The sequence below is a fragment of the Pelodiscus sinensis genome, chromosome 9 (assembly GCF_049634645.1).
Source record: "Pelodiscus sinensis isolate JC-2024 chromosome 9, ASM4963464v1, whole genome shotgun sequence".
NCBI lineage: Eukaryota > Metazoa > Chordata > Testudines > Trionychidae > Pelodiscus > Pelodiscus sinensis.
Window position 1 is genome coordinate 56,186,719 of NC_134719.1, and position 18,360 is coordinate 56,205,078.

An 18,360-nucleotide genomic window follows, 5' to 3' on the forward strand; every position below is an offset into this window, starting at 1 on the left:
ACAACTTGTTCTCAGATTACAGATAAAAATATCAGCAATTACTTTTCTATGGTCAAACACTGATGTCTGTTAGAGGAAGAGAATCTTGGTTTCTCTTTGATGTCTTTTTTAATGAGAAGACTTGAAACAACATGGAGAGAGCTAGCTACAAGTATTCATTTTTCTTTACCGATCCCCTTTTGGATCAGTGTCCAAAAAACTGGAAGATATGACAAGATGAACCAGCTATTATCTACTCTGATTCATATACAGTAAATGAAGTACTTCTCAGTAAGAGCATTACAACATAACTGGGCAGTACAGATTTGATGCTACAACTTGCTAGCAATCAGGGGTGGCCCGTGAGCCTATGCAAACTAGGCAGTTGCCTAGGGCGCCGCTGGCCTGAGCACCCGATGATGACATCATGGGGCGCCCGGGCGCCCCGTGATTACGTCACGGCCATTGACAGCCATGCAGGCGGGGGCGTCGATCATGCCTTCCACCTGGCATGCCAGCTGCCGAAGCTGGCCTCAAACCACTCCTGCTAGCAATTAAGAACATTTCTGTAATGAAAAGTGACTCATTTATTCTGTGCATCTTCCCAGATAATCTAACCAGAACACGGGCACTCATGGACATGAGCAGGTTGTAAGAGTTGTGATTAGTCTCCCCTTTCTTTATGGCTAGATGGGAGAGTGTTCCTGTCATAAACTGGGGGCCATAGTACGAAAAAGCAGGCAACCATCAAATCAGAGGACAGAGAAATCATTTTTTCTGTGTTTATATAATTCCTAGAGCAATGGGGCTCCAAACGTGATTGGGTCTTTGGGAGCTTTCATATTATAAATTATCATTATGAATATACAAAGCAAGTTGGAAACAGTGATTATTACTACATATGCATAGGGTTATCATATTTCAGGTTCCCAAAAGGAGGATGTTGTCGGAGGGATTGGGATACAGCTTGAGGCGTAGTTTGGGCATGCTAGAGGGAGTACATATGAGGGTGGGGGTGCAGGAAGGGTATGTATCTACTGGACTGGGTATTTGGGAGTGCTGGAGGCAGTACCTGCATCCTTACTCTCAAAATGGGGGGCAGAGTATTGTTCGCAGGCCACACCACCAGTCCATCAGTCTCTCTCAGGCCTCTCCCCATCCCCGGGCTGAGAGCTGATGCCTGGAAATATCTAAAAAGGATTTATTTATTTATGTTTTAATTAAAGTTTCTTTGTTACATCACCAGAGTAAATACATGATCTGTCAAAGGCATTCTCCTTATTAACAAATAAACCATAAACTTAGATAACTACAATTTTATTACTATGTGAGTTTTTTTATTTTCCTGAACAATGTCTCTTCAGCATCAAACTCTGTTTGTTGAGAGGAAAATAAGGGGGAAATCTAATCAAAAAGAGAAAAGAAGGGTATTAATTGTTTGGCTGATGAATCCTATTTTCTTCTAAGAGCACAGTGCCACATCATTCTTTTGGATTTTCCCTGTTTAGATTCCTGTGGTTCCTTTCATTCCATTTTATTGTGAGATAAAATATTATGATTTAGTACTCATGAAAAGTGAGAGACTTGAAGTCTGGCATTAATGTTAGAAGGTGCTACACAATCTCTTTGAGCATATGATTATCAACATACTGTAGTCCTGCCCATGAACATACTTACCTGCTCTGCACAGAACCTCTCCAATGGGACTTAATAATATATGGAGATATATTTATACCATAGAACTGGAAGGGACCTTGCGAGGTCATCAAGTTCAGTCTGCTGCCCTCCTGGCAGGACCAAGTACCATCCCTGACAGATGTGCCCCAGATTCCTAAATGGCCCTCTCAAGGATTAAACTCACAACCCTGGGTTTAGGAGGCCAATGCTCAAACCACTGAGCTCTCTCTCCCCCACTTAAGTATAGGCTCAAGTGTTCAGCTAAATACAAAATTTGTTGATTAGATTATTCCTGGTCCTGACGTTGGCAGTCTTTTTAAGATAGTCATGGATAGCCAAAAGTGTTCAACTGTGATACCAAATTAGAGAACATCTTGAATGCTGACTTGGCCAAGATGGCAGCCTACTGTAGCAGTTGGCATCTCTAACCAAGTGTGACTAAGAGTTTCGAGCATCTTCCGCTTCCACAGTGCAAGCACTAAACATGTTTTACACTTTTTCCTCAATGGAGAACAACTGAAACATGAGGCAACGCTGGTCTACCTTGGTGTCACATTTGAACAAATAGGAACGAGTCTAAATCATGCTTAATACTTGCATTGTGGAAGAAGATGCTTGAAACACTTAGGCATACTTGGTTGGAGATGCCAACTGCTACAGTAGGATGCCATCTTGGCCAAGTCAGCTTTCAAGAAGTTCTCCAATTTGGTGAAAGACCATGACTGGGTAGCACAGCAAATGTCATCTGCACAGATAATCTTGTGTGACTGAGTTAGTGGCAGGTCCTTTGTGTACAGATTGAACAGTGTGGACATAACCACAAAGCTTTGGGATAAGCCACTGAGACTTATCCCATAAGCCATGTACTTGTTCCATTTGCCGTATGTACCTAAAAACTCTTGTCAACAAAGTAGAAGTTCAGCAATGTCCACCCATGTTGGGAAAAATTATGACACTTTTAGCAGCAGACCAGTATGCCATACTGCATTACAGGACATCAGATTCAAGGAAACAGCTCCTGTCTTCAGGTTCTGTTGATACCCTTTTTCTATAGCTGTTGTATGTGATAGCAAGTACTCTGTTAATGTGATTTGGGGGTCAATAAAGCACTCCTCTACTGTCTGCAGTGATTCCAGAAGCCAGCTTGGTTATTGCTAGGGATGTAAGCAATTAGTTAAGTAGTCGACCACCCGATAAGGTTAGGCCTATTGAGCAGCTGAGTCACTATTTGACTAGTCACTCCTCCACCCTGGAGGAACAGGAGCCAGTGTAGGGGGAGCCTAGATTAACAACAAGAACATCAAACAGTGCCAACTGGGTGGTGGTGATTCTGGTATGGTAAATTCTTGACAGGAAGATGGAGAAAATTTTGTGAAATATCCCCTGAACAGCTGATAGTAATAATGATAACTTTCAGTCGCTGCATATCTAGCCCTGGTTGGCAAAGTGGCAACATCAAGGGACAAGATTCCACGTCCCATTACAATCCCTTGTGCCCTCAAATTCCTCTTACCTTTTAATTTCGGTAATAATTTAGGTTCTCGTGTCTGAAGTTATGGTCTACAGCAATGTTTCTTAAACTATGTTCCGCGGAACACTGTTGTTCCATGAACAACTCGCAGGTGTGCCACGACCTCTTCTTTGTTGCTGTTATTTCTTTGTTTTTGTTTTTGTCTTTTTTTTGTGTGTGTGTGTGTGTCTGACAACATTTTTTTTGAAGAAAATTTTCATAGGTGTTCCACATTAAAAAAATATTACTGTTTGGTGATCCATAGTCTCAAAAAGTTTAAGAAACACTGGTCTACAGCCTTTTGTTACAATGTTCTTAAGGTATGCAATGAAAAACAAATTCACAGAAATACATTTTCTGACTAGTACCACTGCTTAACATCTAAATACTCCTTTTATACAAAAGAGGAAATTTTGCTCTTAATTGTCCACAATGCCTGTATTACATACAAATTCAAATACTGAAGTAGGAATGTCAAAGGCATCATCTTATCTTACAATATAGTAAAGGAGAACATGAAAAAAGTCATCATAGAAGTTCAATATTTTGAAGACCCTCTATTCAGATTACAGATATACATTGAGACAGTTTTATTTTGTCTGCGCTGCTGCAAACAAACATAGCCTCAACAAACAGGTTGAAATGAAACTCCTCCTCCTTACTTCAATAGCAGTGATAGCTTTGATAACTGCAGCGTGGCATTCTTAATTCTACACAAATAATTGCTATAACAACCATAGAAGAGAAAGCTTGGCATTCTAAATAGCAGTGTAACTATTTTAAGAATGTTGAATCCAAGGAGTTTGTAAGCAATACCAAATCCCCTTGTTAGTAGGAAATAATTTCCTTATAATATTTGGACAGGCCTAAAAGCCTCACATAATGTACATTTTTCTACAATCACTCTTAAACATTTCATAATCTACTCATCAGTTTACAAAAATAATTTAACATATGCTCATGGAGTCTGAAAAAAATCACAATGTTGACATTTCTATTCTTAGCACTTAAGTACCATGGCAAAACTCTGATTTCAAAACAACCTCATTTCTACCTAAATAGATTAGCTTTATGTTACCACGCCACGTCCAAAATCTTCCTTTACCACCAGAATCTCAATAGAAGGTTAATTAAATATTATTGATAAATTCCCAGTTCTAGTTTTGCAGTGCTTTCATACTCTGCTCTCTAGAAGACTTGGGTTTGACATTTTTCTTCTCTCATAGAGGGATGGAGGGGATTGCAGGATTTATTTTGCTTCTACAATAGGGGTTTTAAAGCAAATTTTACATCTGGCACCTAAGAGCAGAAAAATAAAATTTATAAATTGGGAGTTCTAAATGAATGGTTGCCCTTAACTTTCCCTTCAATGTGTGGCATTGAAGATGGTACCACACTTCAAATCTTTGAAAGGATAATGTTCCACTGATCTGTAATAAACTCTCTGATTTCACATCTGATCCCAACAACAATATAATTTCAACACTATTCCAATACTATTCCTTGGATGTGCTTAACTCCACTAGTATTGTCATGGTTTATGTAACTCTCGTTTCTTCTTAGTTTCTTCTTAGTTGATAAGGGTGAGACTCCCAATTAGAATTTTAAGAACATTAAAGATAAGAACCCAAAACACTCACCACCAAACACATCTCCGTTCTGGTAGTTCTTCCCCTTCTGAGCTTCCTCTTCATTCTGAACAGTAGAAACATGCTTGGCTGATGCACAGCCCATAGCTTCATTCAGTCAGCTCCAGCTGGACTGAACCACAAATCATCTCTACAGATGCCTAAACATTGTTTTAAAAATAATCCACCTTCTTGCTTGGCTGCCAAGACACTTCTACCTGCAGATATAAGAAGAGAAAAATATTTCTAAGCATATTGACAGTTAAAACAATAAAGTTGTCCCGTGGCAATGTAGAGACTAATGAATTTATTACATCATGAGCTTTTGTGGGTAAAATCCACTTCATCAGATGAGTTGGAGTGGAAATTAAAGCATTTGGGGTACATATAACAACAAAATAATTTATCTGTCAATTTTAGGACCGGCGTTAATGAAGCTAAGTGATAATGGATGTGTCTCATTCACAGAATCTGATGAGACACAACTATCAAAAATGGGGAAATTGCCTATGTAGTGTGTTAACCAGTTAAGATCCTTATTCAAGCCTAAATTGATAGTACTGAACTTGTAAATGAACTCCAGTTCAACTGTCCCCCGCTGTAATTTTTTTCTAGAAGGATGGCTACTTTTAAATCTACCATTGAAGTCCAGGGAGGTTAAAATGTTCCCCTACAGCAGGGGTAGGGAAACTAAGGCCCTGGGGCCAGATGCAGCCCCTAGCTTGCCTGGATCTGGCCATCGAGGCTCAGGGCTTCTCCTAGCATTGGGGAGCCTGTGCTGGCACTCCAGCCCTCCCCCAGGGACCCCACTCGGCTTTGGTGTGTGAGCAGAATGTGGAATGTCTTTCTCCTTCTCAGTCAGAGGCCCTGTCAGTGAGGATTTTTTTGTTTTTGTTTTGCTTCTCAATTGTGTGTGCACCCCTCCCCCCCAACTGATTTTTCTGTCGCTTAGTGACCTGTCCAAAAAAGATTCCCCACTCCCTACAGGTTTGTGTGTGTTCCCATTTCTGATGTCTGATTTGTGTCCATTTATCCTTTGGCACAGAGACTGTCCAGTTTGACAAATACACATGGCAGAGGTGCATTGCTGGAACATCCACATTAGTGTATGTGCAGGTCCTTGAGCCCCTGATGTTGTGGCTTACGTGGTTAGGAACTGTGATGGTATCACTTGTATAACAGCTGGCAATGGGGTTTGCTGCAGGGATAGGTTCCTAGTTGAGTGTTTCTGGGGTGTGGTGTGTGGCTGGTGATAAGTATTCGCTTTAGGTCTATACGCAAGGACTAGCCTGTCTCCCAAGTTCTGTAGACAGTCGATGATATGCTGGAGGTGACTTCATCACAAGACCTAACCACATAAGTCACAGCAACTCTCCTCTTTCCACTAAATAGATTAGTTTCATGCCCAAGGGTTGAGCCTGCTAAGTGGAAAAACAGCTGTGCCATCAAACTCCCCAGGAGCAACCTTCTCTCCCAATTTAGAGAATAAGGGCCCTGACTCAGAAAAGCATTTAAAAACACACTGAAATCTCATCCAAAACAGTGTCTCTTTCCCATCCCTTCACATACACACTTCCTGTTCATGGTATGTTCTACCTTACCCCATATCTCTTCTCTATTCTTTCTTTTCCCTCCCCAAAATGCCCCCCAACATATTTCTAACTTATCCCATTACTTATCTTGGCATGGGCTTTTCTCCCTTATGTTTCTTTTCTTTTTTTTTCATTTTGCATCTTTCTGATCTATCTTTTTCTGTCTGTGTCCTGAGATTCTGCTAATCCGTCTCCTCTTTTATTAACTCTGTAAGGCTCTGCATCTAGAAGGAATCTTCTCTTTGGGCAAGGAAGGCTAGACAAATTTCCCTTGGCAGCCCACAATGCTGCTTCCTCAGTTAGTCAAAAGAAATCAGTGATGAACAATGCAAGATATTCCTTCACTCCTGAGGCAGACAGACTGTTTTCATAATGCTCCTAAATCACTTATCTTTCTAGTGATCTTTCTTTGATTTTCTGTAGTGTTTATCACCGTAGAATCTAAGTTCCTGCTGGCCCAGGAAAAGGAAGGTGTGAAATAATATATATTGTAGCACATATTGGGCCTTTGCTACTGTCCTACCCTTCTTGTTAGTCTCTCTTTTTCTCTCCTCTCCATTTGTTTGACTCTTCCTAGGGATGTTAGCGTATAGTTCTTTAAATGATTAACTGATAAAACTGTGCTTACTGGTTAATCCAAATGACTACATGCACTATTCCCTCCCCTTGCTGCCTCTGTATCAGAGGCAGCAAGGGGGGGCAGGTGCCCATGGGGAGCTGGCTTTTAGGCTGCATCTCCACAAACACTGGATCCCACAAAGCCATCTGCTCCCCCGGTACTTGCACTACTGAACAGCAGCATGGGCGGAAAGGGGGGCAGGCGGGAGCCCATACATGAGGGAAGCAGCTTTCAAGCCATCTCTCCGCACATATTGGTTCCTGCAGAGCAACCCCATTGCCTATCAGAGGCCACAGCATGGAGGGTTGGGGGGAGGGGGGTGGCAGGCAGGATACACTAGGAGTAAGTTTTAAGCCAGCTCTCTGCGTGTGCTGGCTCTGGGAAGCTGCCTGCCTCCTTCCGCCACTGCCTCTCAGAGGCAGTGGGGGGGGGGGAGCAGGCAGGAGCTGATGCTCGAGGGGAGCTTGCTTAAAAACCAGCTCCCCACAAGCACTGGCTTTGTGGTACTGCCTCCTCCTTCCCCCTCACATGCTGTAGCAGGGGAGGGGAAGCTGGATGCTAGAGAAGCCTCTATCCATGGGGAGCTCAGGCCCCCCTGCAGACATGAGCTGCTGCCACAGAGCAGCCTCTGTACTCTGTCGGTCTGGGTTCACTGCAGACAGAGGTTGCTGCCGCTTTGCACTGCTGCCTCTTTATCAGAAAGATAAAGGGCTTTCAAGCCATCTCCCCACACATATTGGTGCCTGAAGAGCAAACCCCGCATTGCATATCAGAGGCAGCAGTGCGGAGCAGCAGGCATAAGCCATTCTGTGTGGGGAGTCGGATTTTAAACCAGCTCCTATCTGCTACCCCATGCTGCTGCCTCTGATCCAGAGGCAGCAACATTTGGTTGCAGGGGGCTGCCCAGGAATGGGACCAGGAGCACACTGGCTAATGGCCCCAACCCTGAGGGCCACCCAATAATCTTGTAACTGATAAGATTTGATACAGTTACATGATTATTAAATGACACCTAATATCCCCAACTCTTCCTAATATCAGAACCTATTCAACTCATCCCAGAAGCACTGGAAGGAGCAGAGTGAAACTGACATGATCATCAGTTTCATTCTGCTGTTCCTGCAGGGACTTCTGAGAAAACACTATTAGCAGGATGGGAGCCAAAAGCACTATCATACCCCCAATGAATTCTCTTACAGAGTAGCTTTTATAAAATGCTATGCTGGGTTGCATGATTCTCACAACTCTACCAAAGCTGAAAGCCTTGCTAGGTATATATTGCTTCCCATAATTTAGCTATGGGTTGGGGCTTCATGGAGAAACTCTGAAGCTGAATACAAAATGCTTAACAGAAGAATTATCAGCTGCTTCTCTATTTGTTTCAGTGTTTGTTTACTGCACTGAGATGCTAAATCTACATTTTATGGGGGTTACAAATACACTTGAAGTTTCCTTCCATGTTGACCACTTAGGAAACCAAATGATAATTTCACAGAGCTTAAGCGATCAGGTAGCAATAAGTGCTGAACAAGTTTACAAAGAAGAGGGAAAAGCTAAAATGAGAGACCACATTGGCGTTTTATAACAATTCTGCCAGTAAAAATCCATCTTACTTGCTGCTGCTAACTACTTTGTTCACTGCAGTAAACAGACCAGTGTGGTTTTTATTTTGAAACAGCTCTTTTTAGGCTATAAAAGAAAACATATATCTGTGTTTGCATTAAATGAAAGACATTGGGAGTTACAATGAAGAATTTCCCCCATTTTCCTGTTCTTGATCAAAATGAATCCTCCTTCCTAAGATATCAAAGACTAACTCTGCCAAGAAATATTTTTTTAATTGACTAAAGTTCTCTCTGAGGCAAACAACTATAATTTTTGTCTTTGGAATGTACTAAATGGCCTATGATGCCTTAAAAAAAAACAACAACCCTGTGTAAGGTATAAGGCCTTTTTCTGCAGCTGTAATAGGAGACCAGCAGCCATGAGTTAAGAAGCAGAAAGTCACATCCTCACATGACATCTAAATTACATTATATTTTAATGTAATATAGGACATAACAGGCTGTTAAGAAGGTAATTCTATGAAAACAGCACCCACTGCCACCAGATGAAGAAACAGATCTTAAAATGTTTAAAGAAAGCAGTGTTTTATTGCACTCTGCTTGGCAAAGAATCACTTAACAGTTGAGGGTGTAAAATCTCTACATCTTTATTGTTTTGTTTTTATGGGCCCTACTTCTCTATTGTTTATCTGTATGCTTTTTGGCCAGTTGTTTTGTTTCTGTAACAACTAATTTTGCAAGGTGTAAATTAGAGATATAAGAGAGCAGTCAAGTACCTGATAAGCCTGGGCCGAATCGACTACTCACATTTCCCCCCTTGCTGCCCTCTGTACCTGAGGCAGCAAGGTGGGGGGAGCTAGCTTAAAAGCCAGCTTCCCCCAGCACTGTCTCTGCAGTACCACCTGCCCCCCTCCACGTTGCTGTCTCTATCAGCTGCACGAGGGGAGTGGCAGAAGAGGCTGCTTTGCCCACAGAGGGCCCAAACTTGACATGGATAGGGGCTGCTGAACCCGGCACAAGCCAGGACTGAGCAAGTCCCGGCTCAGTCCCGGCTCATGCCAGGTCTGGGAGCTATTCCCGCTGCAGCCCTGCATTTTATATGTAGTAAAAGCTGGGTGCACAGGCAGCCTGGCTCTTAGTACCTTTAAAATGCAGAGGCCAGTGGGCCTAGGCCACGCCACTTCCTGTGGCTCCCCAAGGCTGCAAACAGTGAAATGGGGCCAATAGGAGTCGCAAGGCTCCGTGGCCAGAGTGCCGGTAAATAAACAGACCAGCGTGGCCAGTTAACAGGTTTCTCAGAGTGGTTTCACAGACCACTTTGAGAAACACTGACATAAGGGGACAAAGAAAAGTTCAACTGAGTAAAGGTGTTTCTTTTCTTTGAATGCAGCACCAGAATACTCTCGCCTTGACTTGTTCCCATTAATAGCCATGAAATGAAGCATCTTCTTCCACTATGAAATTTCGTTGCTTCCATGATGCTATAGTCTCATGCTTATTGCCACACATTTAATTATTTTCTTGCCAACACTACAATGTAGCCCCGCTGGATGAAGCGTGGTGAAAAATCTTGCCAATTATACAAGGAGAAAATTTTACCATACAAATGCCATACAAACGTGCAGCAATTATGTTTAAGGAATAATACAGGGTGAGGTACCTCATAGTTTAACAGGATTTTGCTAAAATTGTACAAAAAAATAATTTCCGGTACAGTGAGAGATGGTTGGAAAGGCACTCTGCATTTACCCATCAGTGAAACTATGATCAATGCAAAAACACGTCTCAAGATCTTAAACTTACGGGGGGGAGGGGTTGCAAAATACACAAGTAGGCCTGCTAGATTTTGCTAGCAATGAGCATCTGGCTTGATTCAGTGCCTCTAATTAGCACCTCTGTGTTATTTGTTATATTACTTTATGCAGTTAGTAACACTGCCCCATGGAGGCCTATCATACTGTCTTTGGGAGCAAAATGATTTGTCCCATTTTTACATCTCACATCCTTGTTTCACATTAAACATTTCCTCAGTACATATTTTCAATCCATTAAATTACAAATAATCATTTCTGAACATAAAGTATGTTGGCCGCAACTATGATGTTATGTCAAGGGAACATTTTCTCCACTAAATTATTTAGTCCATTAAATGTCATATATCCTAATGAATCCTTACATCGGGGTGAGGAACCTCAAGCCCGGAGGCCAGATGCAGCTCCTGGCTTGTTTGGATCAGGCCCCCGAGGCTCAGGGCTGCTGGGGAGCCCGTGCTGGTGCTCCAACTCCCCTGCCCTTCCCCCATGGGGCTGTAGTACACAAAATCTACTAGCCTGGACTAAAACTATAAAACCAATAAAACCAATTATTCTGACTACTTGCAAAAAACAAAAAACAAACCCCACACCCACTGAAAAAGCTATTACTGTTTGATTTTAACTGGTTATTTTACTGTTTGATAGTCTATCCCAAATGGTGAGTGGTTTTGAGGTATTACAAAACAAACTGATCACCATCAGTCATTTGATCATTTACCTAAAGTCAGATTTTTTAAGTGACATGGCTTTTACAGCATGTTCTCTTGAAAGTTTTTTTTTTAAATCCCAGAAAATTAATACATCAAGGAACTGTAAGGTGGTGAAGCTCTTACAGGATGATGAATTGGTGATAACGTAGTAAATTTATTTTTGTCTATGCTAACTGGAAATATGACGCTTTAGCAGTACTCAGAGAGATACAAGTTCAGTATATTTCACCCATGTTTCCCATTCCTCCTTACTATCATCACCTGTGGTACGGTATATCTGTATCATATTAGAGGTTATACACTTCCAAACTTTCCAAAGGATTGGACATTTATCATATCTTTTTTCTCTTTCATTCAGGGTATGTGACATCTTTAACAATATAAACTGGATGAAAAGTATTTAAAACACATTAAATACCTTCTCATTTTTTCCACATTAATAGTTGCTGTAGCTATCACAAGGGTTTTAAGGAATTGTGAAAATCTTGGGGGCACCCCCACTCTCAATTAGGGATGCAAAGGGATAAGTAATTAACTGGTTACTCAGTAATCATCACCTTTACCAAGTGATGCTTACCGGCTAAGCAATTAGTCAGTGTCTCAAGCCACCCATGGGATTTCACCCACAGCATCCCCTCCCTCCCCGCCATGGGATCCTGTTTAACTGGATAAGTTTTTTAATGGGATTTTACATCCCTACTCCCAATTTACCAAGATGTGGTACCTGCTATGAAAAAAATATTTGAGAATTGCTATGTCAGAGACAATGAGGAAAAGGGCAGGAGGGGAGGTGTCAGTGGGAGGGGGGACAGGGTGATACTGGGAGAGAAGAGGGTAAGGGCATTGGGAGCTAGAGGGGGAGGGGGAGGTGCTAGGAAAAGGCTTGAAAGAAGGGGTGGGTATGAGGAAGGTGGGGATGGAGCAAGTCATGTGTGAGGGCACAGAGGAGCATGAGGGGAACGGGGGAAGAGAGTGGTGAGGGGGTGGACATTAGGGAAAAAGAGGGCAAAGGCGGCAGGGGCAGTGAGGGAAGGGGGAGGCACCAGGAAGGTGCAGGTGCCAGAGGATTCTGGGAGTGAAGCAGAAGGGCAGACACCTGCAGGGGAGGGACCAGCACCAGAGGAGAGAGGCAGGGCAGCTGTGTAGAGGGAGGTGTTAGGAGAGGGGATGAGGAGGGGTAGTTTACATGATCAGAGTGAGGCTACTGGAGGACTCTGAAAACGTCCACACAGTGTGCAGCTGTGGTCAAAAAGGCAAATAGAATGTTAAGAATCATTAAGAAAGGGCTAGAAAATAAGACACAGAATAGCTTACTGCCCCTGTATAAAATTATGTATGCCCACATCTTGAGTATTGTGTACAGATGTGGTCTCCTCACCTCTATTTTGGCTATAGAAAGGGTTCAGAGAAGGGCAACAAAAATGATTAGAGGTTTGGAACAGGTCCCATATAAGGAGAGGCTAACGTGACTGGCACTTTTCAGTTTGGAAAAGAGGAGACTGAGTGGGGATATGATAGAGGTCTATAAAATCATGAGTGGTGTGGAGAGGGTGAATAAAGAAAAGTTATTCATTAGTTCCCATAATATGAGAACTAGAGGACACCAAATGAAATTAATGGTGATACTTACCGGTTAACCTTTCACATCCCTAATTGTGAGATTATTTAGACTCCAAAATGCAGGAAGTGGCCCAGAGCCGAGGATCGTCCTCCGGATGCTCAACGCACTTTGGCTGGCTTCCCCTCAGAGCAGGCAGTGAAATCCTCCACTGCCAACAGGGCCCTGGGCTGGGACCCGGTGGTGCAGGAGGGGCTAGGTCCCCCTACCTTCCCACCCCCCGATACCCTGCTCCCTGACAACCTGGGGAGCCTTACCTGTGGACAAGGCCTCTAGGCCAGAGTAACTCTGGGTGAGAGGAGTGTGTTTGGGACCAGGCCCAAAGGGCCGTATTTACCCTGGTTAGAGGGAACTGTACTTTGGGACTAGACCTGTAGGGCTGTATTTGCCCTGTGAAAAAGGGATATTGACCCCAACTTTGGGCATTCTGACTGTTGAGGGGTCAACAGGGTGTTAAATCCTACTGTTTGCACTTCATAAAATCACTTTTATTTGCTATTAAGCCCAGTGTAAATAATTGTTAACTGGGGGATCATCCTCCTTTCATTGTTAAAGGGGGCTTACCTGAATGATTTATTTAGGGTTCTGATCCCATTTGAAGAGTGGGTTTCTTGGAAGCTGTGCCCAGAACTGTATTCGCCTCAGACCTGAAGAGGTTCAGTGTCTCTATTGCTCTTTGAGGGGAGGGTGATCTCAGCTCTGTGCTTTGGCTGGGGGAGACCAGGATATATGGCCTAGCAGGACATGGTGGTAAGAAGCCCCAGAGAGCAATGCAAGTGTTAGTGGCTTTATCTGCACACCAGGAAGCAACCTCAAGGGGTCATCTGTGACTGCCCCACATCACACTCTCTATGGAGAGTCTGCCACAGTGGCACCTTCTTTCTGGATGATAAACAGAGATTTACTTTACTGACCTTTAAAAAGCAGTGCAAGACATATTTTTGGCCAGCCATTCGTTAACTATAGACCATAAGAGGGCTATTGAGGTTTAGATGCAGGCAGTATAAGGATGAAGGTTGTTGATTGTTTGTATCTGTTTGCCTTTAATCTACGTCATACATCTAGATAACACGGGTACAGAACAAAATCAAATCAATAAAAAGAAATAAAAATTGCAAGACATGCATAACTTGTATATACCAGCTGATCTATGGTTTCAGGTGGCATGAAAAATAAAATGTCTCCTAAACACGAAAGTATGAACATACCCCATATTTTAATCAATCACTGAGACATGGCAGGCTGGGCAGCAGCACTGATTAATGAATACCTCAGGTGCATAGTGATGCATAGGCTCTAGAGTGCCTCCAAGGCATCCACAGTGTGCATTAATCAACACTGTAGCACCATCTGAAGGGTATCATTGTGATCACAATATAAGCCTTTTCATTAACAAATCATGGCAAGTTCAAAATATAATTTTGAAACAGCCTTCTGCCGTGTAAAATAGTTCTTCCTTTGAACTTTTAGAAGCAAATAATGGCATTTAATAGTAATGGACTTATTTTTATTACAGAATTTTAGAATCAGGTTTCTCGTCTTCCTCTGGTCCCACTTACCCATTTGGACTTTTACTGCTCTATAATATAACAGCACCACTTCTCCACCCCATCTTGCTGTTTGGGAACCCCCAAAAAATCTTTGAAGTAAGTAAATACAAAACCAGACTTCTCAATTACCCCCGTATTCAAATTACTCAGTGACTATAGAAATAGGAATGTTAAATTGCGGGTAATTAGCCCTGCTCACTCCTAGTCCCCCCTGCTGTGCTTCTGCTTTTTAAATGTATTAAGCACTGTGGCTCTGTAGTTTCCCTCCTTATCGACTAATCAAGTAGTCGATGGAAATTCCCTCTGGGTAGAGGATGAAAAACAAACAGACAGACAGACAGATATTGTAATTATGTTGCTTGGTGCTCTACTGCAAGGAACTTGTACACTACAGTGATAAGCATAGCTCAAAAACCTATGTAGAACTGAAAAGAATAATATGCTATGAGCTTCAGTCTAATTTCCCTCTCCAGAAGGAGCATTCAAGGTTCACTTTTGGTTCATAATTGAGTCAAATATATTTTCAGCTTCTCATACACTAGCACAACATTCATAATATTGCAGTGACATATTCAAATCCAGAAACATATTTTAATTGACTTAAAAATGTTTGTGGGAACCTTTTCATTCACCAAGTTTGAAAATGTTTTTAGAAACCTTCTACATTTTGGAGTCTAAATAATCTCACAATTAGGGATGTGAAAGGTTAACCGGTAAGTATCACCCCTAGGGGGTGATGCTTGCCGGTTCCTGTTAATCAGTGGGGGCAGAAGCAGCTCCCCGCCTGCCCCTTGACTGGTTAACCAGTAAAACAACACGTTTCACCATTGAACCACTTAAACAGGATTTTACATCCCAACTCACAATGTCTCTTTGACAATGCACTTTAATAACTGTTTAAATTCACTTTAAATTACTGTTTAAGTCTTGTCCACTAGCAAACTTGCACTGGTTTAATTAAATCAGGGCAAACCCCTGTGTGGTAGGGATATAAAATCCTGTTTAATTAGTTAACTGGTTAAAAGTTAAGTTTAACCAGTTAACTGATTAAACAGGGGATGGACTAGAGCAACCCCCTCCCATCCGTGGAAGGGGGATGCTTCAACTACACTGGAACGCCTCACCGAGCTGGAGCAACTGCTTGCCCATGGTAGGCAGAAGGGCTACTCCAGAGCCTACCAGTTAACTATAACGGTTAACCATTCACATCCCTACTGTGTGGACACTTATTTCCATTTAGAAGTATAGCTCAAATCTGATCCTATCAACACAAGCTACAATAAGTTACTCTTAGATTAATATATGAAGGTCCACACAGCCTTTTGCACCAGTTTAACATAAGTTATTTAAAATCACCTCTTCAGTTAAACTGGTGCAATTTTCCCTTTGGACAACTCGCTAGCTAAGTACATATGCTACCAGATGTCATGCCGGTAGCTTTTGCACCCTCAGAATGAGCTGTGTGATGCTCAAAATGATCAAGTAATTCAAATTCCCGTATAAGAGGATGGATATGGACATGAGACAGGTCCAGTCACAGAGATGTCCTTGTGACTGTTACTTGATGCGCTTAAAATACTATAGAATAGGGCTACTCAACTTTGGAAGTCCTGGGGGCCACGATGATACTCACAGCACATGCCGAGGGCCGCAACTTAAGTGTGGTTACATATACATGCAAATATATGCAAATAGCTTCTTTCACACTGAAGGGCATGAATACAAACATTAAGCCTTAAGCCGTGGTGCTGGACCCAAATGTGGCCAGTGTGAGCCAGTCAGCCCCTCTCAGGCCCTGTCCACAAGGCTAAGCAGCCAGCTCCTCCCTGGGAGCTATAAACACTGACACTCGGTACCCATCTGTTCCAGTCAGCGCATCCACTTGCGTTTTTCAATGCTCACCCGGCCTGGGGATGCCTTGTCATGGTGGAGCATGTTGAAAGGATCCCACCTGCGAGCCCGAAACCGCATGGCGGGCCGCAAACAAATGGGCCGTGGGCCACATGTTGAGTAGCCCTGCTACAGAACTCAATCTGCCTTAGGGCACCTCACCACTCAGTCTTGCTGAGCAAAGCCCTCTGGCCTCCTCCAGCACTGCTACAGAGATAGGGTCACAGCCTGCAGCAGAGTAATACAGGCACTGAGATTAGTTCAGCTCTAGGAAGGCTCAATCAAAGGGACCTGCCACAGCACCCAGGTGCACAGCCTCAATGGGACCAGAACCCCAAATAAATCCATCTTACTCTCTATTAAGGGTTTATACAGAGCAAGCTCATATGGTCCATCCCCCTTCGCACGTAAAGCAAGATATGCACAGTTGCTTGCCCCTCACAGTAACAACTATTTACAATGGGCTTATAAATCAAGAAAAGTAGGATTTAAGTGGTTAAAAGAGATAGAAGAGAGAACAATGTCAGTAACTAAACAAAATAAAACTAAATATGCCAGCTAAGCTTAATACAGGCAGTCCCCGGGTTACGTACAAGATAGGGACTATAGGTTTGTTCTTAAGTTGAATTTGTATGTAAGACGGAACTGGCTCAAGATTCAGCTGCTGCTGAAACTGATCAGCGGCTGACTACAGGAAGCCCTAGGCAGAGTTGCTCTGCCCCCAGCTTCCTGGAATCAGCCACTGATCAGTTTCAACAGCGGCTGAATCTGGACTCCTGGGACAGAACAGCTGGGGCGCTGCCGGGTAGGTCCCCGCAGGACCAACTCGGCAGCACCCCAGCTGCTCTACCCCAGGCATCCCGCAACAAGAGCCTGGTCTGCTGGGGGGGGGGACGCACTAGCTGCGCCCCCTCCCCCCCCAGCAGACCAGGGAGACCCGAGCAAAGCCGCAGAGGTGCAGAGGTCCCACCGCCTGTGCGGCTTTGCTCCTGTCTCCCTGCTGTGCTGGGGGATTCCCCCCCAGCACAGCAGGGAGACCCGAGCAAAGCCGCACAGGCGGTGGGACCCCGCTGCCTGTGCGACTTTGCTCCTTTGCCCCGGAGCAAAGCCGCACAGGCGGAGGGGTCCCCCGCTTCTGCGGCTTTGCTCCTGTCTCCCTGCTGTGCTGGGGGGGAGCTCCCCCCAGCACAGCAGGGAGACCCGAGCAAAGCCGCACAGGCGGCGGGACCCCGCTGCCCGTGCGGCTTTGCTCTTTTGCCCCAAGAAAAGCCCCATTCGTAAGTGTGGATCCGACATAAGTCGGATCCGCGTAAGTCGGGGACTGCCTGTACGTTAAGAAACTTGTTACGTGCAATATCTTCCCTTAACAGTAATTCTAACAATCCTTTCTCACTAGCTGGAAAGCATCCCTGCCTGGGCCTGATCCTTCTCCCTATTCAGTCTTAGATATTTCCAGCAGTCATCTGTGGTGGCCAGAAAGAGTGCTCCGACATATACAGCCACCCCTATTGTTTGGTTTCCCAACTTTATATAGATTTTTGCCCAAGGTGCGAATTAGGGATATTAAACATCAGTTCACTGAATAGTCGATTAACCTCATGAATTGTTATCAGTTACTCGACTATTCTATAGTCCCTGGGAAGTCCCTATCCGGACGGGAGAGGTCTGAGCTTCCGGACCCAGCACAAGCCAGAACTGAGCCAGGCTGCCTGTCCCCTAATATACTTTAAATGCAGAGTCGCAGCGAGGGTAGGTCCAGAACGCAGTGCAAGCCGGGACTGAGCTGGGCTGCTGGCCAGCCTGTTAAAAAATATTACTGGCAAGGGGTGGGGGGAAATGTATGTAGTCTATAGCATTAACCAATAAGCTTTTGCTTATCGGTTAATAGGTTAATCAACTACACTATTACATCCCTAGTGCTAATCCTTCGTGTTCAGTTTAAACTTCTTCTCAAAGTACAAGGAGTAAGATGGTTCCCAGCATAGGGAGAAATGTCTCAGGCCTTTCTATGGACATGTCCATAGGAGAAACAAACCCATTTACAGATCATTGTCCTTATCCGTGAGCCATCAAGTTTCTGATATACTGTTAATGGCCTTCATTTAGCATACTAATAAAACAGGTTTATGCTTCAAACAGAGGAATAATACATGCACTCTAATAGAATATACACATTCAGCAGATAAAAATTTTTCAAATGATATCTTA

At 43.5% G+C, this 18,360-nt stretch overlaps 1 protein-coding gene across 2 annotated transcripts in view; it reads right to left on the bottom strand.

Annotated features, from left to right (window-relative positions):
* C9H1orf21 (chromosome 9 C1orf21 homolog) overlaps positions 1–18,360 on the bottom strand; it is a 191,859-nt gene that overhangs the window by 110,658 nt on the left and 62,841 nt on the right. For both annotated transcript variants that reach the window (XM_075936770.1, XM_075936771.1), the window contains one exon: positions 4,807–5,012. In XM_075936770.1, coding sequence (XP_075792885.1) covers positions 4,807–4,900 — 94 coding nt within the window. In that variant the 5' untranslated portion in view covers positions 4,901–5,012. The remainder of the gene's footprint in view (positions 1–4,806; positions 5,013–18,360) is intronic.